The 19144-nt window shown below is 36.5% G+C and overlaps 1 protein-coding gene across 1 annotated transcript; it reads right to left on the reverse strand.

The window, feature by feature from the left end:
• Positions 1 to 16452: 16452 nt before the first annotated feature.
• On the reverse strand, positions 16453 to 16962 carry LOC145064322 (zinc finger BED domain-containing protein RICESLEEPER 4-like). Its single transcript, XM_079011796.1, has one exon. The coding sequence runs from the start codon at positions 16960 to 16962 to the stop codon at positions 16453 to 16455; it is 510 nt and encodes a 169-aa protein (XP_078867922.1).
• Between the last annotated feature and the right edge of the window lie 2182 nt (positions 16963 to 19144).

Genomic DNA, 19144 nt, shown 5'->3' on the forward strand with positions numbered 1-19144 from the left:
CCGTTAAGCCTTGTTTAAGGATCTTGCATACTCCCAATGAGTATGCAACATTGTTTTATCGGTTTGGCTCGCCACGTACCACAGTTTTAGGTTAAGGAGATCTAGATGTACACACTTTTCAATTTATGATTTTTCGATAGAATAGAGAGTTGTTTAGAAATTACATAGCGTAAAATCTAATACTCATGGCAAATTGAGTTGACCGGTTTGACTTGTTGACTTTGACTTGACTGAATATTGACGGTTGTCACAGTCACATCATCCCCCCGTTAGAAGGAATTTCGTCCCGAAATTAGAATTTGAGCAAATAAGAAATTACAAATAACTAAGCGAAAAGGTGAGGGTATTTCAGTTTCATCTGATCCTCACGTTCCCAAGTGAATTCCGGTCCACGCTTTGCGTTCCAGCGCACCTTCACTATCGGGATACGGCTCTGTTTTGTTTGCTTGACCTCTCGGTCCATGATCTCTACTGGTTCCTCCACGAAGTTGAGGCTCTCGTTGATCTCAATCTCATCGAGTGGAATAACAAGAGTCTCGTCGGATAGACACTTTTTCAAGTTTGACACGTGGAAGGTAGGATGTACGTTACTGAGTTCTTTCGGTAGATTGAGCTTGTAAGCCACAGGGCCGCTTCTTGCGAGAATCTCGAAAGGACCTATGTATCTTGGATTGAGCTTCCCACGCTTTCCAAAGCGTATTAAGCCCTTCCAGGGTGAGACCTTTAGTAGGACTCGGTCGCCCACCTGGAACTCCAATGGTTTCCTACGCTTGTCAGCGTAGCTTTTCTGTCGGTCTCTAGAGGCTTTCAATCGTTCACGAATTTGAACGATCTTCTCTGCCGTTTCCCGAATGATCTCCGGACCCATGAGAGTGCTTTCGGGAACTCGTCCCTTAGCTAACTGGGTATCACCCACTTTAGCCCAACACATAGGGGATCTGCACTTTCGGCCATAGAGGGCCTCGAATGGAGTTGCCTTTATGCTCGTATGATAACTGTTGTTGTAGAAAAATTCAACAAGGGGTAAATGGATATCCCAAGCTTTTCCAAAGTCAATCACATAGGCATGCAACATATCTTCTAAGGTTTGGATAGTTCTCTCACTTTGCCCGTCGATCTGTGGATGGTAGGTTGTACTCATATCCAACCTAGTTCCTAGGGAACTTTGCAATGACTGCCAGAACCTCGAACTGAATCTACTATCTCGGTCCGAGATGATAGATAAAGGAACACCGTGCAGCCTTACAATCTCCCTAATGTAAGTTCTGGTAAGTTTCTCCATCTTGTCTGTTTCTTTGATCGGTAGGAAGTGTGCATACTTGGTCAGTCTATCGACGATGACCCATATGGAATCAAGTCCACCCGTCGTCTTAGGCAACTTGGTTATGAAGTCCATAGTGATCCGCTCCCACTTCCATTCTGGTATCCCCGGTTGTTGTAGAAGACCGGAGGGTTTCTGGTATGGACTTTTGGATTTTTGAGATCTGACATGCTTTTGTTTTTTGAAAACATTTGTCTATTTGTGCCTTGGGAGTGAATTTCTTCTTTGAAAGCCTTTTTGGCTAAGGATTTTGGTGAACCGCAGTCTCTGTTATTCAACTGCGGTTTCCTAGAATCCTTTGAAATTTTGTGAAAACGTGGCCTTGAGTCATCAGAACTTGAAGATTCTGGGATTTGGTAACATTGTCCCACTTCAAAGTTTTCTATGGGTAATTCATGATAAATCGTTTGAAGAGTGGCATAACTTTTGTTCGAAGAATGCGGTAAGGATGACTTGACTACCGTAGAGTAAGTCTTAGTTGGGACTTCAGTGGGACTTTTGTGGGACTTTCGACTGCAGTGAGGGACATTGCGGTCTGAGGACAGAGATGGAAAGTCTTTAGAGACTTCGGTGTCCTCAATGACAATTTCTTCATCGACTATGGATGAGTTTTGAGAATTTGGGAAAGTAGTGCCACTGATAGGAATTTGATCACATGTGTAACCCGAAACCTCATACACAATTTCCTCAATGACAAAATTGTTGCTTAGATTGTGCAGTCTATCGAAGTGAGTTTTGATATCTTCGAGAAAAGTCTTGTCATTGACTGGGAAATGAAATTCTTGGTCTGGAGGGACATATAGTCTGTATTTGTTGAACCGGGGTGAGGAATCCATTGAGCTAGGATATCCATTTGACCAACCCCAATTGTATGTATTGTCCACAGTTCCATTATTTACCAAATTTTTCATAGCTTCACTTTCATTGAACAATTTTTCGATTAAAAGATTTAAACGTACAATTTCACTCTGAGCTAAATCTCTCTGGTTCAAATCTATCTCTAATTGGGTTTCAGTCAACATTATTGCATCTTTTTCTAACTCTAAATCTCTTTCTAACATAGCCATTTTGAGTCTTTTGTTATCCAGTCGTCCTCTTACATGGAACATCTCCTGGGACGCAATGTTCTTCTCATCTAAGGCTTTGTTATAGTCTGTAAGGACGACAACACATGTGTCATTAAGATTATCTATGTAAGGATGACAATCATGCATGCTATAGTTTAGAGTTTGGATCATGAGTTTTACATGTGCGACGATGCTTAGAGTTCCATCCTTTGCCATGTAGCAGTAGTTTTTGTTCATCTTTGTAGACCCATCATCATTTGCAGTCGCCAACATGCAGATCTTCCCTTTTCCATTGACACTGCTGATGGCTTCATCTTCGTTACCGGATGACCACACTTGATGGTCTCTTTTGACATGGGCTACGTATGCCCTTGCTTTCTCCTTTTCTTCCAGCTCTTGAGCCATTCTAAGTAAGAATGCTCTGTATTTAACTACATTGGCCTTACAATCTCTTGCAAAGTGATTCTCCTTGTTGCATTTGTGACAAAGTACAACATCAGTCTTGTCTTCTGAGGGAGTACCAGAGTCAGAGGTTTGAGTAGGCTGCAGTGCTTCCTTAGGTTGAGTGTTGTGAGATTGTGGTGATGGATGAGAACTTTTAGGATAATGTGAGTGATTTGTTTGTGGGTTGAAGTTACGATTGAAGGGTGGTTTGTTGAATTGTTGATTTTTGCGAAAGGAGTGAGGTGGTAGTCGGTTGAATTGTTTGCTAACTAGAGCAATTGCTTTTTTAAATTCTTCTTCATCATCATACTCTGAATCAACTTCGTATGACTGCAGTGGAGTGTCATACGAGGGAGCATAAGGTTGATTATATGGAGTTTGTGCGATGAGAGCAAGAGGTCCTCCGAAGTCAGCACCGTCTTTGAGTACGGTGGATTCCTGTGCTTGCAGTTCTCCATAGAGTTTGTAGAGTGACAAGGAATGAATCTTTCTATCGCCTTGGACTATCATTTTAACCGTAGTCCAATGTCTTCCCAAACCATTAAGGAACTGAAGGTTTGTTTCACGGTTACTGCGGATGGTGCCCGCATTGGATAGCTTGGTGATGACCAGGTTGAATCTTTTGAAGGAGTCTTCCAAACTTTTGCCAGTGTGAGCTTTGAAGTTGTTGAACTCATTGAGTGTAGTTGTAAGCTTCTTTTCTTGAGCTTGCTCTGAGCCTTCGTACAAATTCTTGAGAACATCCCAAATCTCTTTTGCTGATTTGCAATTTATGATAATATCGAAGTTGTCAGGAGCAACTCCACATGAGATTTCATAAAAAGCAACAACATCATTTTCCATTTTATCGAGATCATCCTTGGTGGGATGGCTCATAGCTGGTTGACCTCCTCCTAGTCTTGTTGTAGCTCCGTCAGTTTGGACTAGTGTAAGGACAACATGTGGTCCTTCTTCTACAGATCGTCATACATCTCTACCACGTCTTCTTAAGTATCTTTCCATTCTTTGTGACCAGTGATGATATTCATTTGCAACCAGTATTGGGGCTCGATTAGAACCACCAACACTGTTGGAAACATTCAGAGATAATGATTATGCCATGTTTTGAAGTGTTTTTTTTTGTTTTAGAAATGAGCTTCAGTGGTATAAAAGGCTCTTCGAAAAATTAGAGTTCCGATTTTCAAAAAGCAACCACTATGGATCTGATACCAATTGTTGAGAGAAAAACTTTGAGACACACTTGAACAAACGTTAGAACAAGTATATATTGCGGAATAGTTAATCTCAAAGGATCTAAAAGCTCAAAAATAATATTTAGAGTTAGATGTTAGAGAGTTAGCTGTGGAAAAGTAAAGAAATGTAAATGACAACAATTGTTATATCAAGTATACACTTAAGCTGATTCATAACGAGGAATGCATTCAAGCCAAGTTAATAAGTAAGATCAAATTTAGTGAATAAGTCACAAAATACTTGCTCCGAAGAGAGGTTGTGATCGATTATGAGAGTAAGAATATTGAATAAGTAAGATAGAAAAGATAACTTCAGAGATGTGTATTAGAATTAGATGCGATACACTTCTTACTTACAAGAGAATGAGCTCTATTTATAGAGACTCATAAAGATCACTAGATTACAACTCTAAGAGTAGCCATGCAAGGTATACTGAACAATAATGTGTATTACAGAAAAGACAAACCAATTTAATCTAGATAGAGACTGCGGTTGGTGACTGCTGATGAATCGGCTTGACTGTGGTGGGTTGTTGACTGCGGTAGCTGAAGTTCAAGAGGGTCACTTTTTATGATTCAACACCTTCCCCAAGGATCTACCTGATAACTCTAATTCATCCCAGAACAAAGCATATCTCACAAACTATCACATAACTCAAATCCTAGGCTACCCTAAGACTTGCACCATTCCCATCAAACCAGAACTCAAATCAATCATAATAGGTTGCCTTATGCATGCAAATTATACATAGAACAGGATCAAATAGACTTTCGAATAACAGACTCTACCCTTGGACCATAACCAGACAAGGAACAGGAAATAAGGCTAAATCAATCATTGTAAGGCTATAATTTCGTAACCGTATATAATTTTTAAAGCATACACATAACAAAATCCATCCGACTATCATATTCCAAATATCAGTATAACATGGCTAACATATTGGGGAACCACTTACTTGAGCTCGACCAATTATGCGAATTGCACTCTCCCTTTTTCGGTTTTAAGAAGTTTTAACTTTGATTTTTGAAAACAATTTTACCATTTCCTTAGTTTGAGTTCTGACACACCCGAGAGTGTGCCCGAAACCCTCAAACCAAGGCTCTAATACCAACTTGTAATAGCCCAAATTTACAATAAAGTTTTTCATTTTAAATAACCAAAACATTTCCAAAAGATATAAAATTGCAAACAAATTTGTTTTCAAAATCCATAACATTAGATAAATTATAAGTAAAACTAGAGTGTCCCAAATGAAACGCCAAAGAGTGCATGCCGCGCCATCACGAGCTTAGATCCCGAAGTACCTAAAATAACCAACAAACTATAAGTTAATGCTTAGTGAGTTCCCCAGAGCATATCCCACATAATCCACATAATCACATAACCTATATTAGCTATATCAGCTACATATATCACATAAGCCATGCATACAAACATATAAGGATGTCATGGAAACTGTGACAACCCGAAATTTCCATTCTGAACAACCCATATCAAGACAATAGAGCTTAGAATAGTTTCAGGGAAATTCCAGGCTTCGGGTATAAGTGTGGCAGTTTTCAGGATTTACACTTAAGGAGATATCAGGAGAGTAGTTGCACTAGGGTTTTGTGCAACACTATTATTCCAACACTCTATTATATTAGAGATCATTTCAGAAATAAAAATATTTTCTGCCAAAAATATTTCAGGACTATAAATAGATTTCTGAACCAAATTCATTCATTATTCACATTTCCAACTAGAGAAAAGCCATTTTCTCTCTCACGGATCTTCGGGTTTTTATACCAAAACGTGAGTAACTCTTTCTAGTAGTGTTAGAATACTTATTATGTGCTTATAACATGATTTATATGGCTAAATCATTATATCTAGGAGTTTACTCCCCAAGGTGTTCTTGGGCGGTAAACTCCCGAAACAAAGCCAAAACCGACCCTTGTGTTATACAACTGCCTTAGACTCATATGTATGTGTGTTAGGGACAAGAAAACAACCATAAATCACCCAAGTTTGGGAGTTCACAGCCCAAGAGTTGCTTAGGCCGTAAACTCCCTTTTTGAAATCAAAATGATGTTTTAAGGCCACAAAAGCTTTAAGACTTTTATCAAGACTAGTCCCATTTAATCTAAGGCCCAAGTGTTTCTTAGGCCGTAAATTCCATAGAAATGGACTAAAGGGTGTTATTAAGACACCTAAAGCCCTAGACCTTTACATGGAATTGTTCCCCACTTAATCTAAGGACCAAAGCACATCAAAATCACATTTCAAAGTGAATTTACGGCCATGACATGGTTCATGGGCCGTAAACTGATTAAAGGGGCACCAAAGTGTGTCAATGGTCTTCATATGCTTGGAATAAAAGTCTAGAACCTATACCACAAGTGCAAGAGACTTGAACGCATCAAAAACACACCATACTTAGAGTTTATGACCGTAAACTCTAAGGGGAATGGCCTTAGGGCCGTAAACTCCTAAATGGAGTGTTTCTAGACCTTAAACCCTTCCAAGGACTTAACCACCAAGTTGGAATAATTCTAGGAATCATTAGGGACTTCAAAACACACCAAACCCCCATGGTTGGGAGTTTAAGGCTGTAAACTCAAGAGTTTACAACCGTAAACTCCATGTGTGTTTGTATATGAGGAGTAAACTCATATATGGGGTCCTTTGGAACCCTAAACACAAGTGCCTTGTCCCACAATAGCTTAGATGCAATCCTTAGGGCTTAAAACACTTATATAAAGTGTTTATTATGTCTAGGATGTCTTAGCTTTATCAATTAGTAATTTAAGACTAATTGAGTGCATATATGGATGATTATATGTTCATTAGGATCGTAGTGTGTGTACAAGTCCTCACTTGACACCTAGCCATCCTACGCCGTCCAGTTCGTCCGAACTACCAACAACAGGTGAGTTCATACCCCTTAATCAATGTTTTAAATGATTTTAAACGTTTTAATGGGGGGAATACAAGTAGAAAACAATATGTTATCAAATCAATCTTATGTATCTTGTAACTATGTTTTCACTCAGTAGATTTCACATATTTCAAAAGGTGACACATGAAGTGGTTTTCTATCTTAAAATACCTTGATAACAAAAGTATTAGTTTTGAAATGTTTAATGACATCAAGTCACTCTAAATTATTGTTCAAAACTCCTAGATATCTTGCAAAACCATTATTTTACCTTCTTGAATCAAACTATACTTATGCGCATATGTTCATATATATATATATATATATATATATATATATATATATATATATATATATATATATGTTAGAGATTATAGTTTTCACCCTTCATTTAGTTTCCAATACTCTTGGGTAGCAAGAGTGCATAAACCTACGTAAACAACCAATTACCTTCCAGTTAGCTATCATAGGGATAGTCAGAAGATATCAAGCATTATTACTATTACAAGGAATCATACAAGAGTCAGTTCATTCATGAGTCCATACCAATACCTTACATGATACATGAGTACACTTACTTAGGATTACCTGATACATGAATATGTTTACATATACTTACCTGTTACATGAACACACTTACATGAATACCATACAGGAAGACTGTTACTTAGGTGCATTATCCTGTATTTACTTCCCTGGATACTTGTACTTAGAACTACGAGGATGATTTATTAGTATTTACTGTGTAAATTATCTTTCCTACCCCAGTTCAATGGGATAACTCAGCGGGACTGACCATTCCGAATCCCACTGATTAGCACCAGTGGTCGATGAATATTTACGGATGTTTAAGGTTGTCACTTATTTAGTAGTCAGTGACGGGACTAACCATCCCTCTGTCCACTGTTGCAACAGTGGATGAGATGTGAATCTTCGGAGGATCATTAGGTTGACGATCTGTATTAAGAGATCGATGCAGGGACTAATCCTCCCTCCATCCTGCTGCCGCTACAGAGGATGAGTGGACAATCTTCGGATGTTCATTAGGTTATATGTATTATGTTATCCCTAGTACCTCGGGATAACAGTTACATTAGTCTTGTTAGCACCAGTACCTCCGGCTAACACTTACATGATTATATTTTTCCTGTTTACTTTATTCTATGATACTTTCACATAAACGATGAGTTAGACTAAGTAATCTAGTACTAGTCAATAGAAAGGAAAAGCTATCATATTACTTACAAAACATTCGGGTCTTGGTAGAAGACTACCTAGTCATTACAAAACATTCGGGTCTTGGTAGAAGACTACCTAGTCATTACAAAACATTCGGGTCTTGGTAGAAGACTACCTAGTCATTACAAAACATTCGAGTCTTGGTAGAAGACTACTTAGTCATAACAGAACATTAGGGTCTTGGTAGAAGACTATCATATCATTTTCCTATTTTACTTTATTTTGTGATATATTCACATAAACGATGAGTTAGACTAAGTACTTTAGTACTAAACAACCAAAGGAAAACTATCATTTCACTTACAAAACATTCGGGTCTTGGTAGAAGACTACATTTCATACTTATAGAAAATAAGGGTTTTTCTAGGGATTTCATACTTACCTCAACATTTTCATTTAAAGGTTTACATGGCCTTCATAACAGATTTTCATAAGCAAGACAACGACATTTAATTTCTTATGAATTCACCAGCTTTAAAGCTGATACTCGCTTTCAAAATAACTTGTATTCTCAGGTCATCAGTTAGACAGGTGCGGTGGTCAGGTTTTTGAGAAGATGGAGCACAGACAAGACTCGCCTTATTTTGATTATTCATTTTATTGTTGTACATTATGAAAGAACACACATGTATTGAAACTCTACTTATAATGCAATGGATGATGTTGTTGCTTGTTTATTATATTACACTGTTGTGATACTATACTTGACGTCCTCCACCCCTGAACGTTTCCGCCGTTCGTGGTTTTGGGGTGTGACAGAAACCCTCCAAGGTCTTACACCGGGCGCCACTGGAACCCCCACGTGGTCTTAACCCACTGCCATGGGAACCCCCACATGGTCTTAACTACCTGCCTTGGGAACCCCCACATGGTCTTCACTAACTGCCATGGGAACCACCACATGGTCTTAGCTAACCAAAGAAATATCATGAAAGCTAAACATAAAAACATACTAGAATGCCATGGAAACCCTCCAAGGTCTTACACCAAATGTCATGGTAACGCCCACATGGTTTTAATCTACTGCCACAGGAACCCCCCAGGGTCTTCCATGCAAATGTCATACCAACATAACACATAACCAACTAACGATCCACATATCACATAATGGGTCGGCCTTGGTGCCTTCAAACCATTGGTATGGTAAGAAGACTCACCTCTCAAGAAATGTTGAATCGGTAAAAATCAATCCCAACTCACAACTCCAAACTCGATCGCCTACAACCACCCTGCAAATAACTTCAACAAAAATCTGAATGAACAAAGATACTCTTAAAGTCAAACTTGGTCAACCATGGTCCAAGTCAAACTCAACAGTCAAGGTTAACAATCCATGTAGACCCAACTCATCGAGTGCATCTAGAAACTCTTCGTGTTCCTTCAATGTTTAGAAAACCAAAAAAAACCCTAGCCAACTCGCCGAGTTATCGTATCAACTCATCAAGTTCACTCAGTATCCAGAAAGTGGGAAAACCCGATCCAACTCGTCGAGTTGTCAGGGAAACTCGTTGAGTTTTCCCAGTCTTAACATATCTAGCCCCTTCCAGTCGAAACTAAAGCCCCAAACTATAGATCTGGTCCCCTAGGGTTAAGATGCCACGTAAAGTTGCTAACTTTATAGCCATGCAAGGCATTATAGAGCTAAAACACTCAAACAAAGCTTATCAAGGGACTTAGAGCATGAAGGAGGGCCAAGACTTGATAAAGTTGGCAAATTTAAGTCCACAAGAGCCATGAGATGTCCATATCTGAAGCCATATCTTCATAACATGCTCAAATCCAAGAATGGTCCCAAAATAGGCTAATAATGGCCATAAACTTTCAAGGGAGGAGATCTACCAAAAGAATAGTCAAGGTATCGACTTTATACCTTAATATAGATGCCACAACAGATCTAGAAATCCCCAGATCTAAAGCTTCTCCCTTCAACTATGCACCACCAACTTCAACTCCTGGATCAAGCATTACAAGAAGGGAGAGAGAGAGAGAGAGAGTCGTTGGGAGAGAGAGGACAAAACATAATTGGTGAGAAATGAGGGAGTCCCTCCCTCCTTTATATAGGATATTCAATCCTGATCCAACATTCTGAATCTAATCTCATCCGGCGGTTTAATTAAAGCCTGATTTCCATTCTTAGCCGATGTACGAAGAGAAGGTAGATTCTTCCACATTTTCGGAATGTACCAACAATCTAAATTTTTAACCATACCATTGTGCATCTTAATCTATATAATACCATTACCCTTCATAATGCTTACCCACTTATCACCCTTCTTGACTGGCCATTCCACTCTTTAAAGGAGTCGAAACAATCACGAGTGTATGTCATGTGATAGGATTCTCCACAATCCTAGACCCAAGCATCTGTAGAACTTGATTTTCTTATAGTCCGTACCTCATGATCATGCCCTTCATCAAAACTCTCCTAAACCACATCATTGGTGTTATTGTTGCCATATTCACTTTTGAACTTTCCATTCTTCAGTTGTGGAAAATTTTGCTTGAAGTGCCCCTTCTCTTATAGTTATAACATTTCACATTTTTATGAACCTTTAGAATTTGATTTTAAACTTGATATCCCTTGATTTCCCCCTTTCATCTATTCTACCTTCCTCTCCTTATGAAAAAACCGAAATTAGACACCTCTTCTCCAAATGAAACTTTTCAATTTAGTTCCTTGGACATCAGATAACCTTTCACATCATTCTTAGTGATCATTGTCCTACTATAGAGCATGGTATCAACGAAATTCTCATATGAGTTCGGAAGAGAACATAAGAGAATGAGTGCATGATTTTCATCTTCAATATTCACATCAACACCTTATCGACCCAAGATGATGTGAATGAAGTTATCCAAATGATCTTGGGTACTTTCAGACATTCTGAGAGTGTACAAACGTTGCTTCTAATACAACCTGTTCACCAAAGAATGGATCTGGTACTTGTCACAAAGTTTCTCCCAAAGCTCAAAACATACAGTTTGATCCATAGCCTCCATCAATACTTCATCAATCAAACTCAATAGAATGGCACTATGTGCGTTCATCAGAATGTCTACTTCTTATCAACAACCATGTCATTTGGCAGTTTTGCCTCTCCTTCCAATTTTGCTGCACATCCTTGTTGAACCAAAAGAGCCCTCATTTTCACCTTCTACAATGTAAAGTCATTTGAAACATTAAACTTCTCCAAAACAAACTTGTGTGTAGATATATTTAATCACAAGAACACAAACTGTATCTCTGATACTACTTGTTAGGAAGTACAGCCGATAACTAGCAAACCAAAAGCACACAATACACATTATTTACATGGTTCGGTCAAGGTGACCTACGTCCACTAACATAAGGGGAGTATTCTTTACTTATGAGCTCTCAAACAGAGGTTCCTAGTATAATTTATAGAGATTCGCCTATCAATGTAGAATACAAGACACGTCAAATTACTTAGCATGCATCCTTATTTATAGTGAACGAATCAGACCTAAAACCCTACTAGACCAAGCACATTGGTCTATAGGCCCATCAGTGGTGTCAACCAATCATAATCGGCCATGGAGTAGCTTCTGGAACATTCTTCCATGACATTCAACACATGAGTATCAACAACGCACATGATGGAGCACCATGAGCCATAGTGGAGCATCATGATGCACATTTGGTGCATCATGACCACAAGTGGCCCAACATCCAACATGGTGGTACAAAATGGTGTATTTCTTGAGAATCACCAACTTCTGAGCATCCTTGAACAATCTTGAGCATCATAGATGCCTTCATAGCATACATGGCTCATCAAGGATATCACCATGTCTCACCTTACTCCAAGATGGTGCAACTTGCATGATGATGGCCAATCTTGTGCAAGGATGGCACGACATCCTTCAAGGATGGTGCAAGATCTTACACTTGGCACAATATCTATCACTTTTGTGCAACATCTTCCATGAATGGTGCAACATCTTCACGATGTTGCAATATCTTCATGAATGGCGCAACATGTTGCTCCATTCCACTCACAAGTGCTTCAAGTTGCTTCAAATGCTCCAAGTTTCTCCAAGTTGCTCCAAATGCTCCAAGTTGTTCTAATTTCTCCAAGTTACATTTAACAAGTTATTTTAATAAGTTTGTTGATGATGCGATGATGATATTTTACGACACAGAGATTATGTGTTTATGAGAAGATGGTGATGAAGAATGATTCAAAGATATTCTTGACCATAGCATTTTATAGTCTGATCTCCGATATTTACTATACCGAAGAGTGGTACTCATTTTTACTTTATCTGATCAAATATTTTAGATAAATTGTTTGGTATGGCTGTCCGTCCTACATACTTAAGCATGACATGGTATGTTTGTTGTACTTTTCTATTCTATAAATAGAGGAGTTAGGACTTGTTCAAAAGCGTGTTTGGTACCCAAAACATTATCAGGAATACAAGTTTCCTTTGTTCTTCTATACTTATGATGTTAATCGTTTATTAACTTCAAGCTTACAAGCAAGCTTAGTTAAGATTCAACTAAGTTATTTACTTATTGCCTTATGTTTATTTAGAAATTGTTGTTCTTATAATCTCCATATAACAATCTTATATTTTTCATCTTAATTATTGTTGAGCTATCAAAGATCCATTAAGAGATAACTTATATTCCACATCATAATCTTTAATCAAATGTCTGTCTCTCATCAGGTGTAATTATGTACATGATGTCTTTTCATAAGCTAGGTTATAAGGTAGTGGAATATCTTTTAGAGATATGATGGTGACTTGACACACTATGAACGTAGACAATGTTTTCATTTCAATTTGATATAAAGATGTTATGATTGTCTAGCCATCCTACATTAACGCTTAACCTTTTTAAGGAATGCTGAAGAAATATCATTCCTAATGTGGTCATGATAAAGTCTAAATTAATCACTCGACCATATTTTACAATTTCTTATACACTCGTGATGAGGGATAGTGTACCATATCGAGGGGTGCCGAGGCCACCTCCCCTCCACCTCATATTCTACCTCTGTCGAATATAGAGAGACTCGGAGAGCTGCCGCCGAAGAAAAAGGAAACTCCTCCACCTCAACCACCTCCCCTTCCACCTCAGCCACCTCTCTCCTCTACATCATCTTTGTCGAGGGTCCATCTTTCCTACTCAGTGCAAACTAATGGTTGAATATAACCTATGTGTTAGGCAAGATCTAAAAAATGGAATAGAGATATGAAGTCAGGTTGAGGGCGTCGAACCCGAAATAGTTATAAGTCAAACCCTCAAAAGGGATAAGACAAATTTGGAAGAGGTAAAGTCAAAAATAGAATAATCTACGTAAGGCCTAGTCAGCAACCCTAGTTCGAGTGGATAATATCCATGGCCGGACCAACAACTCTAAAATGAGTAGTGAGAGAGCCAAGGTTGAGTCAGGTTTGTTTGGAGGTATATACATGGTGTCAGGAGCGCTTATGTAGTCTAGGTACAAGAATCTAACCTGCAAAAAAGAGTACCTTAAATCCCTACCAAGGCTCATTAGTCTAGATATGGTTAGCAAAATCCTAATTTTAGTCATATACCCTAAGACTATACCATACCTTTAAAAATAGTTGGAGGTTATGATAGGCATGTAAGAACATACAAATGTTAAACTCTCCACTTGGATTCTCTTCAATTGTTTCTAGGGGTGAGCATGGTGTGGTTTTAAGGGAAAACCGAACGGCAAACCACATGGTGCGGTTTTTGCATTCTTAAAACCGTTGGGTGTGGTTTTTCAATGGTTCGGGTTTGCGATTTTTAAATGCAGTTTCGGTTTATATCGGTGCAGTTTCGGTCTTAAACCGTGTCTAGCCTTTGGTATAGTTTTTTATGTTTAATGGTGTGATATTTTTGAAACCTTGAAAACTAAAAACCATGTGCATTTAGCTTGTATGGTGTGGCTTTTTTTCATTTTTGAAATAATTCATTTTAGCCTAAAACAAAAGTACATAAACAAAAATTATAAGACACATTTGATTAGTAAGTTTGGCTAATGTCCTAATGATATGCAATTCCTTTTGCAGCCCACATAGTCTTACACAAACACAAAGTACAAACGCAGATGATTCAAACTAAACTTGTTTTTATCACCACAGAAAAAGCCAAATTCAACTTCTCATAAAAATCCATCAAATGTCTTTTTCCATTCTCCACTTGAAGCTTGATCACCTTAAATCATAAATATGAAAAAAAAAACATAAAAAAAGTTAAGGGAAAAAGGCAAACAAAAAACCATGATAACCCAAAAAAATGGTAAAACATGATATGTTACTTACGTACTAGCATGTCAATCCATATCTTTTTGAACATCATTGGAAGATTTTTTTTGTTTTGAAAGTGTATCTACATAGAAAAATATGATGAAATTAGTATGTATTTGAAATATGAATTTAAAACTGAAAGCATATGGATTACAGAGAAAAGTTTACCGATTTCTATAGCCGCCAACTTGTCATTCAATTCCTCTATATGTTTACTCGACATAGTATCAATTAGCTCAAGATCTGTTGGTGTAGACCGTAGCCAATCTTGTGTACATATTAAGGCTTCAGCGGTCTCAGTGTTAAGTGAACTTCTATACTTATCTATCACACGACCACTGGTACTAAATGTCGACTCTGATGCAACTGTGGAGATCGACATTGCCAAAACATGTCTAGCTAGTTTAGACAATAGGAAAATTGATTGCATTTGCTTTCCACCACCCTAAAATATCAAAACCGTCGTCTCTTTTTTCTTTTCCATCTGCTAAATATATATCCACTTCATTCTTCGTCTCTTGATATGCACTATCAAACTTGTCTAACTCGATCTCTATGTCAATAGTTGTGTCACCAAAACTACTTGACATGTCACTAGAAACATCACCTTGTTTGCTTTGTACTTTTTTTATCTCTAATTTATCCTTCTAGTGGTTAAACAATTCTTGAAGAGTCTTCTCTACCTTTTCTAATATTTGTTTTCCATTCTTAGAATTTTTACCATAGATTGTTTCAATGCAAAAACCGATATACCAATGTTTGAAGCGTGGATCTAAGACAACCGTAACATACAACAAAAAATTCATGTGATCAATGTCTTCCCACTATTTATCAAATTTGGTTTTCATTGACGTTGCCATATTTATCTTTTTTTCATCCGTACTCAAGCACATTCGAGTGATAGTGGCTTGTATTTTCACAATCTCGGAAAAAATGTATTCGATGTTACATACTTTGTACCAAATATCTTGGTTGTAACATCTTAAAAGATTTTCAAGTACACAATCATATTCCTATATTAAATACAAATAACAATATATAAGTATCCAAATAATTATTAAAAACAATAACTTTAAAAAGTGAATCATACCTTGCCAATCAGATTCACTGGGAGCACTAATGACTTTAACTTTTCTTTTTCCTTTTTCTTGTGTTCCATTCACAATCATCAGTGACTTCACTTCGAAAATGAGTTCCACAATTTGAATCTATCGTGTAAAGCCTATTGAGAAAATAAAATACACAATGGATATTAGGTTATTAGCTAAAGAAACAAAATAATATAAAGAAATAATAAACAAATATCCATGTCAAAGGCTTGTTCATACTTCACTGCTGTTTCCAACATTAAGTATGTTGAATTCCATCTCGTATCAACATCCAAGCATGGCTTTTGTTTACATTCAATAGCTGTACGAGCAACAAAATCTTTAAATGTTTTATATCTAACTGGTGATGATCTCACATACGTCACAACGCCTCAAATTCTAGTAATAGAAACAAATTCTTACTCAAAGCCATCTCGAACCACGAGATTAATGATATGTGCACAACAACGTAGGTGCAAATATTTATAGCCCAAAATATCGTTTTGTCCTTTTAACATCCTCCTCAAGAACCGGATAGCTCCATCATTAGAAGATGTGTTATCCACCATGATAGTCAACACATTATTAATGCCCCACTCTCTTATGTATTCATATACAAGACTCCCAATGGTTTCACCCCTATGGTTCTCTATTGGACAAAAATGAAGTATCTTTTTTTTGTAAAACCCAGCCGTCATCGATCCAATGTACCGTAAGGCACATATAATTATAATTTTGAACCGATGACCAAGTGTCAGTGGTTAGACACACTGTTTGGCCTTTAAGCATGTCTTTTACGTTTATTGCCTCTTCTTCATAAATGGATAAACATTCCCAAGCTACAGTCTATCTTGATACAAACTTGAATTTTGGATTCAATTCCCAAACAAACTCCCTGAAAACCTCTTCATCGACCACACTAAATGGCCGATTGTCCTTAATACATATTTTTGCAAGGGCTAGTCTACACTTCTCTTGGCTAAATGAATGTGTAGCCAATGACCCACTACCATTCGCCCACTTATTTGTCGGCTTAAAGCTTAAAGTTGACCATCTCTTTAAATCGAGCTTTTTATAAAGAGGGAAGTTCTTACATACATTTGTTAAGTGACTGAGCAGTGCTGAAGTACCATTTCTAGTATTACTTGACATTAATGTACCACAATATTTGCATTTTGTTTTCTTCGCGCCTTCTACTTTTGGAAAATGATCCCAAACAATGGACGTTTTCCTATTTGTAGGCATTTTTTCCTTTTCCTTGTCAACTTTATCTATTGGTGATTCTTCAACTATAGTAAGTTCTTGGTCATCTGTATCTAAATCAATTATAGGTTCATCAACAAAAATCAAACACATTGCATTGAAATAGAAATAAACATATCACTAGCCATTACTACTTTCTACTATCTGATTTAGAGAATGACAAAAATCCATCAACAGAAGTCACTAACTAAAAATTCAGAAAAAACACATTAACTGATAAAGGGTTAGGATCGAGACTTTGAGTGTAAGCTGCAACAATTCAGAAAAGAGTTAGGGTTCATCGATAGATTAGTGAAATTAGAAGAAAAAAACTGTGGACTGTGATGAAGCCGTGACTGTCGTCGGAGCTTGGAGTCATGATGGAGAATGGTCAGAGGCTGGGAGTGATGTCGCAACTTGCAAGACGCTCATAAACTATTATGATTTCGTGTGTAACAGAAGCCAAAAGGTAGGAGCAAAGTTAAAAAAAAGTAAAAAACAGTGGGGATTGGGCCTAGTCGGTAGTTGCCTAGAGGTAAATTGAATTCCTTTTCAATATGTGGAATATTGATTAAATTTTGGGTTTAAGTTTTAACCTACCGTCAATTTGTCAAACTCAAAGACTCAAAGTCAACATTTAATATATATATATATATATATATATATATATATATATATATATATATATATATATATGTATATATATATAGCTAAGGTTATTCTATTCAAACTAATTATTGTGTTATTGTATGAATAAATGTGGGCCAATCAATTTTACTTAATTTAAGAAAGTGATTAATATATATTTTTGAATTAAATATAATTGAAAAATATCATCTAATTTAATTACAAGGGTATTTTAGTCAATTACTATAGATTTAATAAAGGAAAATTGCATATTTTAAGGGATTATATATTCTATTAATTTTAAAAATCTGATTTTATGAATTATAATTCTTTTAATTCGGATATTCTGACAGAATATGTTTATGAGTATATTTCAAAATAAAAATATTCTTAGACCATAAATAATAAAAATATTCTTGAACATATTTCTTGATCACGACTTTAAGAACTTCTTATAGAATAAGAAATTCTTGAACAATCAATTGAAGAATAAAAAACAAAAAATACATAATTTCTTATAGAATACGGTAAATCATTCTACTAGAATATACTATTACACTTATTAATAACAAAAAAACATAATATATAAATCATTCTACCAGAATATAGTATTACATATATATTTTTCAATACATTGTATATTATTATGGTAGAATAATCCATTCTTTTTGGAAGATTGGTGGTCATTGTTCATTTTCATCTCATACATTGTTCGTCTTCAAGATTCTATTATGACAAAATCATAATTCAAGATTCCATTCCAGTAGAATTGGAATTCGTGATTCTATCCCGATAGAACTACAATCATAGAAAATACACAAATCACAAAGGAAATATCGACATTTAATTCCCACATAACCGGATTTCGCCACCATCTGTAGCAGTGCAAATATGATTAAGTTCTTCCAACTTGCTGTTTACTCGATTCCTCTAAAATTAAACAACAACAAGTAATAAGATTTGAAACTAAAAGATCTAAGCATTACCAAAAAACGTACAAGGATATTGTATCCTGAAAGCATTAATCTAAGAAAAGAATCTGACACTTTATGACAAATAAATTATTTCTCTCAGACAAATCGTCAAACACCTGGTGCTCACATACCTACATATCAAATTAATAATTGTACCACCATTCAAAAGCTTGTAATTCACTTGTCTTGAACAAATCAAGAACTTATATAGAAACACACCTGTTGCATACGACCAAGCTTGCTTTACACCTCTCTCGTGAAACAAAATTTTAAAGGGTATATGCGTATGAAGATTCGTGGTATCAGCTGCAAAAGCAGATCAAAATTCAAAATTGAAACAAATGTCATACCACAACTAACAAACAATACAACAAGAGAGCCAAATTTAACCCCAGTTGATAGTTTTTTCATCTCAAGGAGAACAAATCTTGTTAAAGCTTACCAGTAACAATGTCTCTAAATCTTACCAACAACATTTGGAAACAACAATCAATTTCAGCAAATGAAATCGATTTCAACAACATTTGAATGATAAATCAGAAAAAAATTACCAAGTGAATATATCAATTTCAAAAAAAAAATATCTAGAACATAAATCAATTTCTAAAAAACTGATTTTAGGAACAATCAATTTCATAATAAGTTTGCAAGATATAATCGAGATTCAACAAGAATCCAACAAGAAAAAACAAATA

This window comes from Lactuca serriola, chromosome 7 (assembly GCF_051521515.1).
Source record: "Lactuca serriola cultivar US96UC23 chromosome 7, Lser_US96UC23_V15, whole genome shotgun sequence".
Lineage (NCBI taxonomy): Eukaryota > Viridiplantae > Streptophyta > Magnoliopsida > Asterales > Asteraceae > Lactuca > Lactuca serriola.

Coding starts and splice junctions, on each gene's coding strand:
- LOC145064322 (XM_079011796.1), bottom strand. CDS start 16,962: ATGTGTTTGATTTTTGTTGATGAACCTATAATTGATTTAGATACAGAT.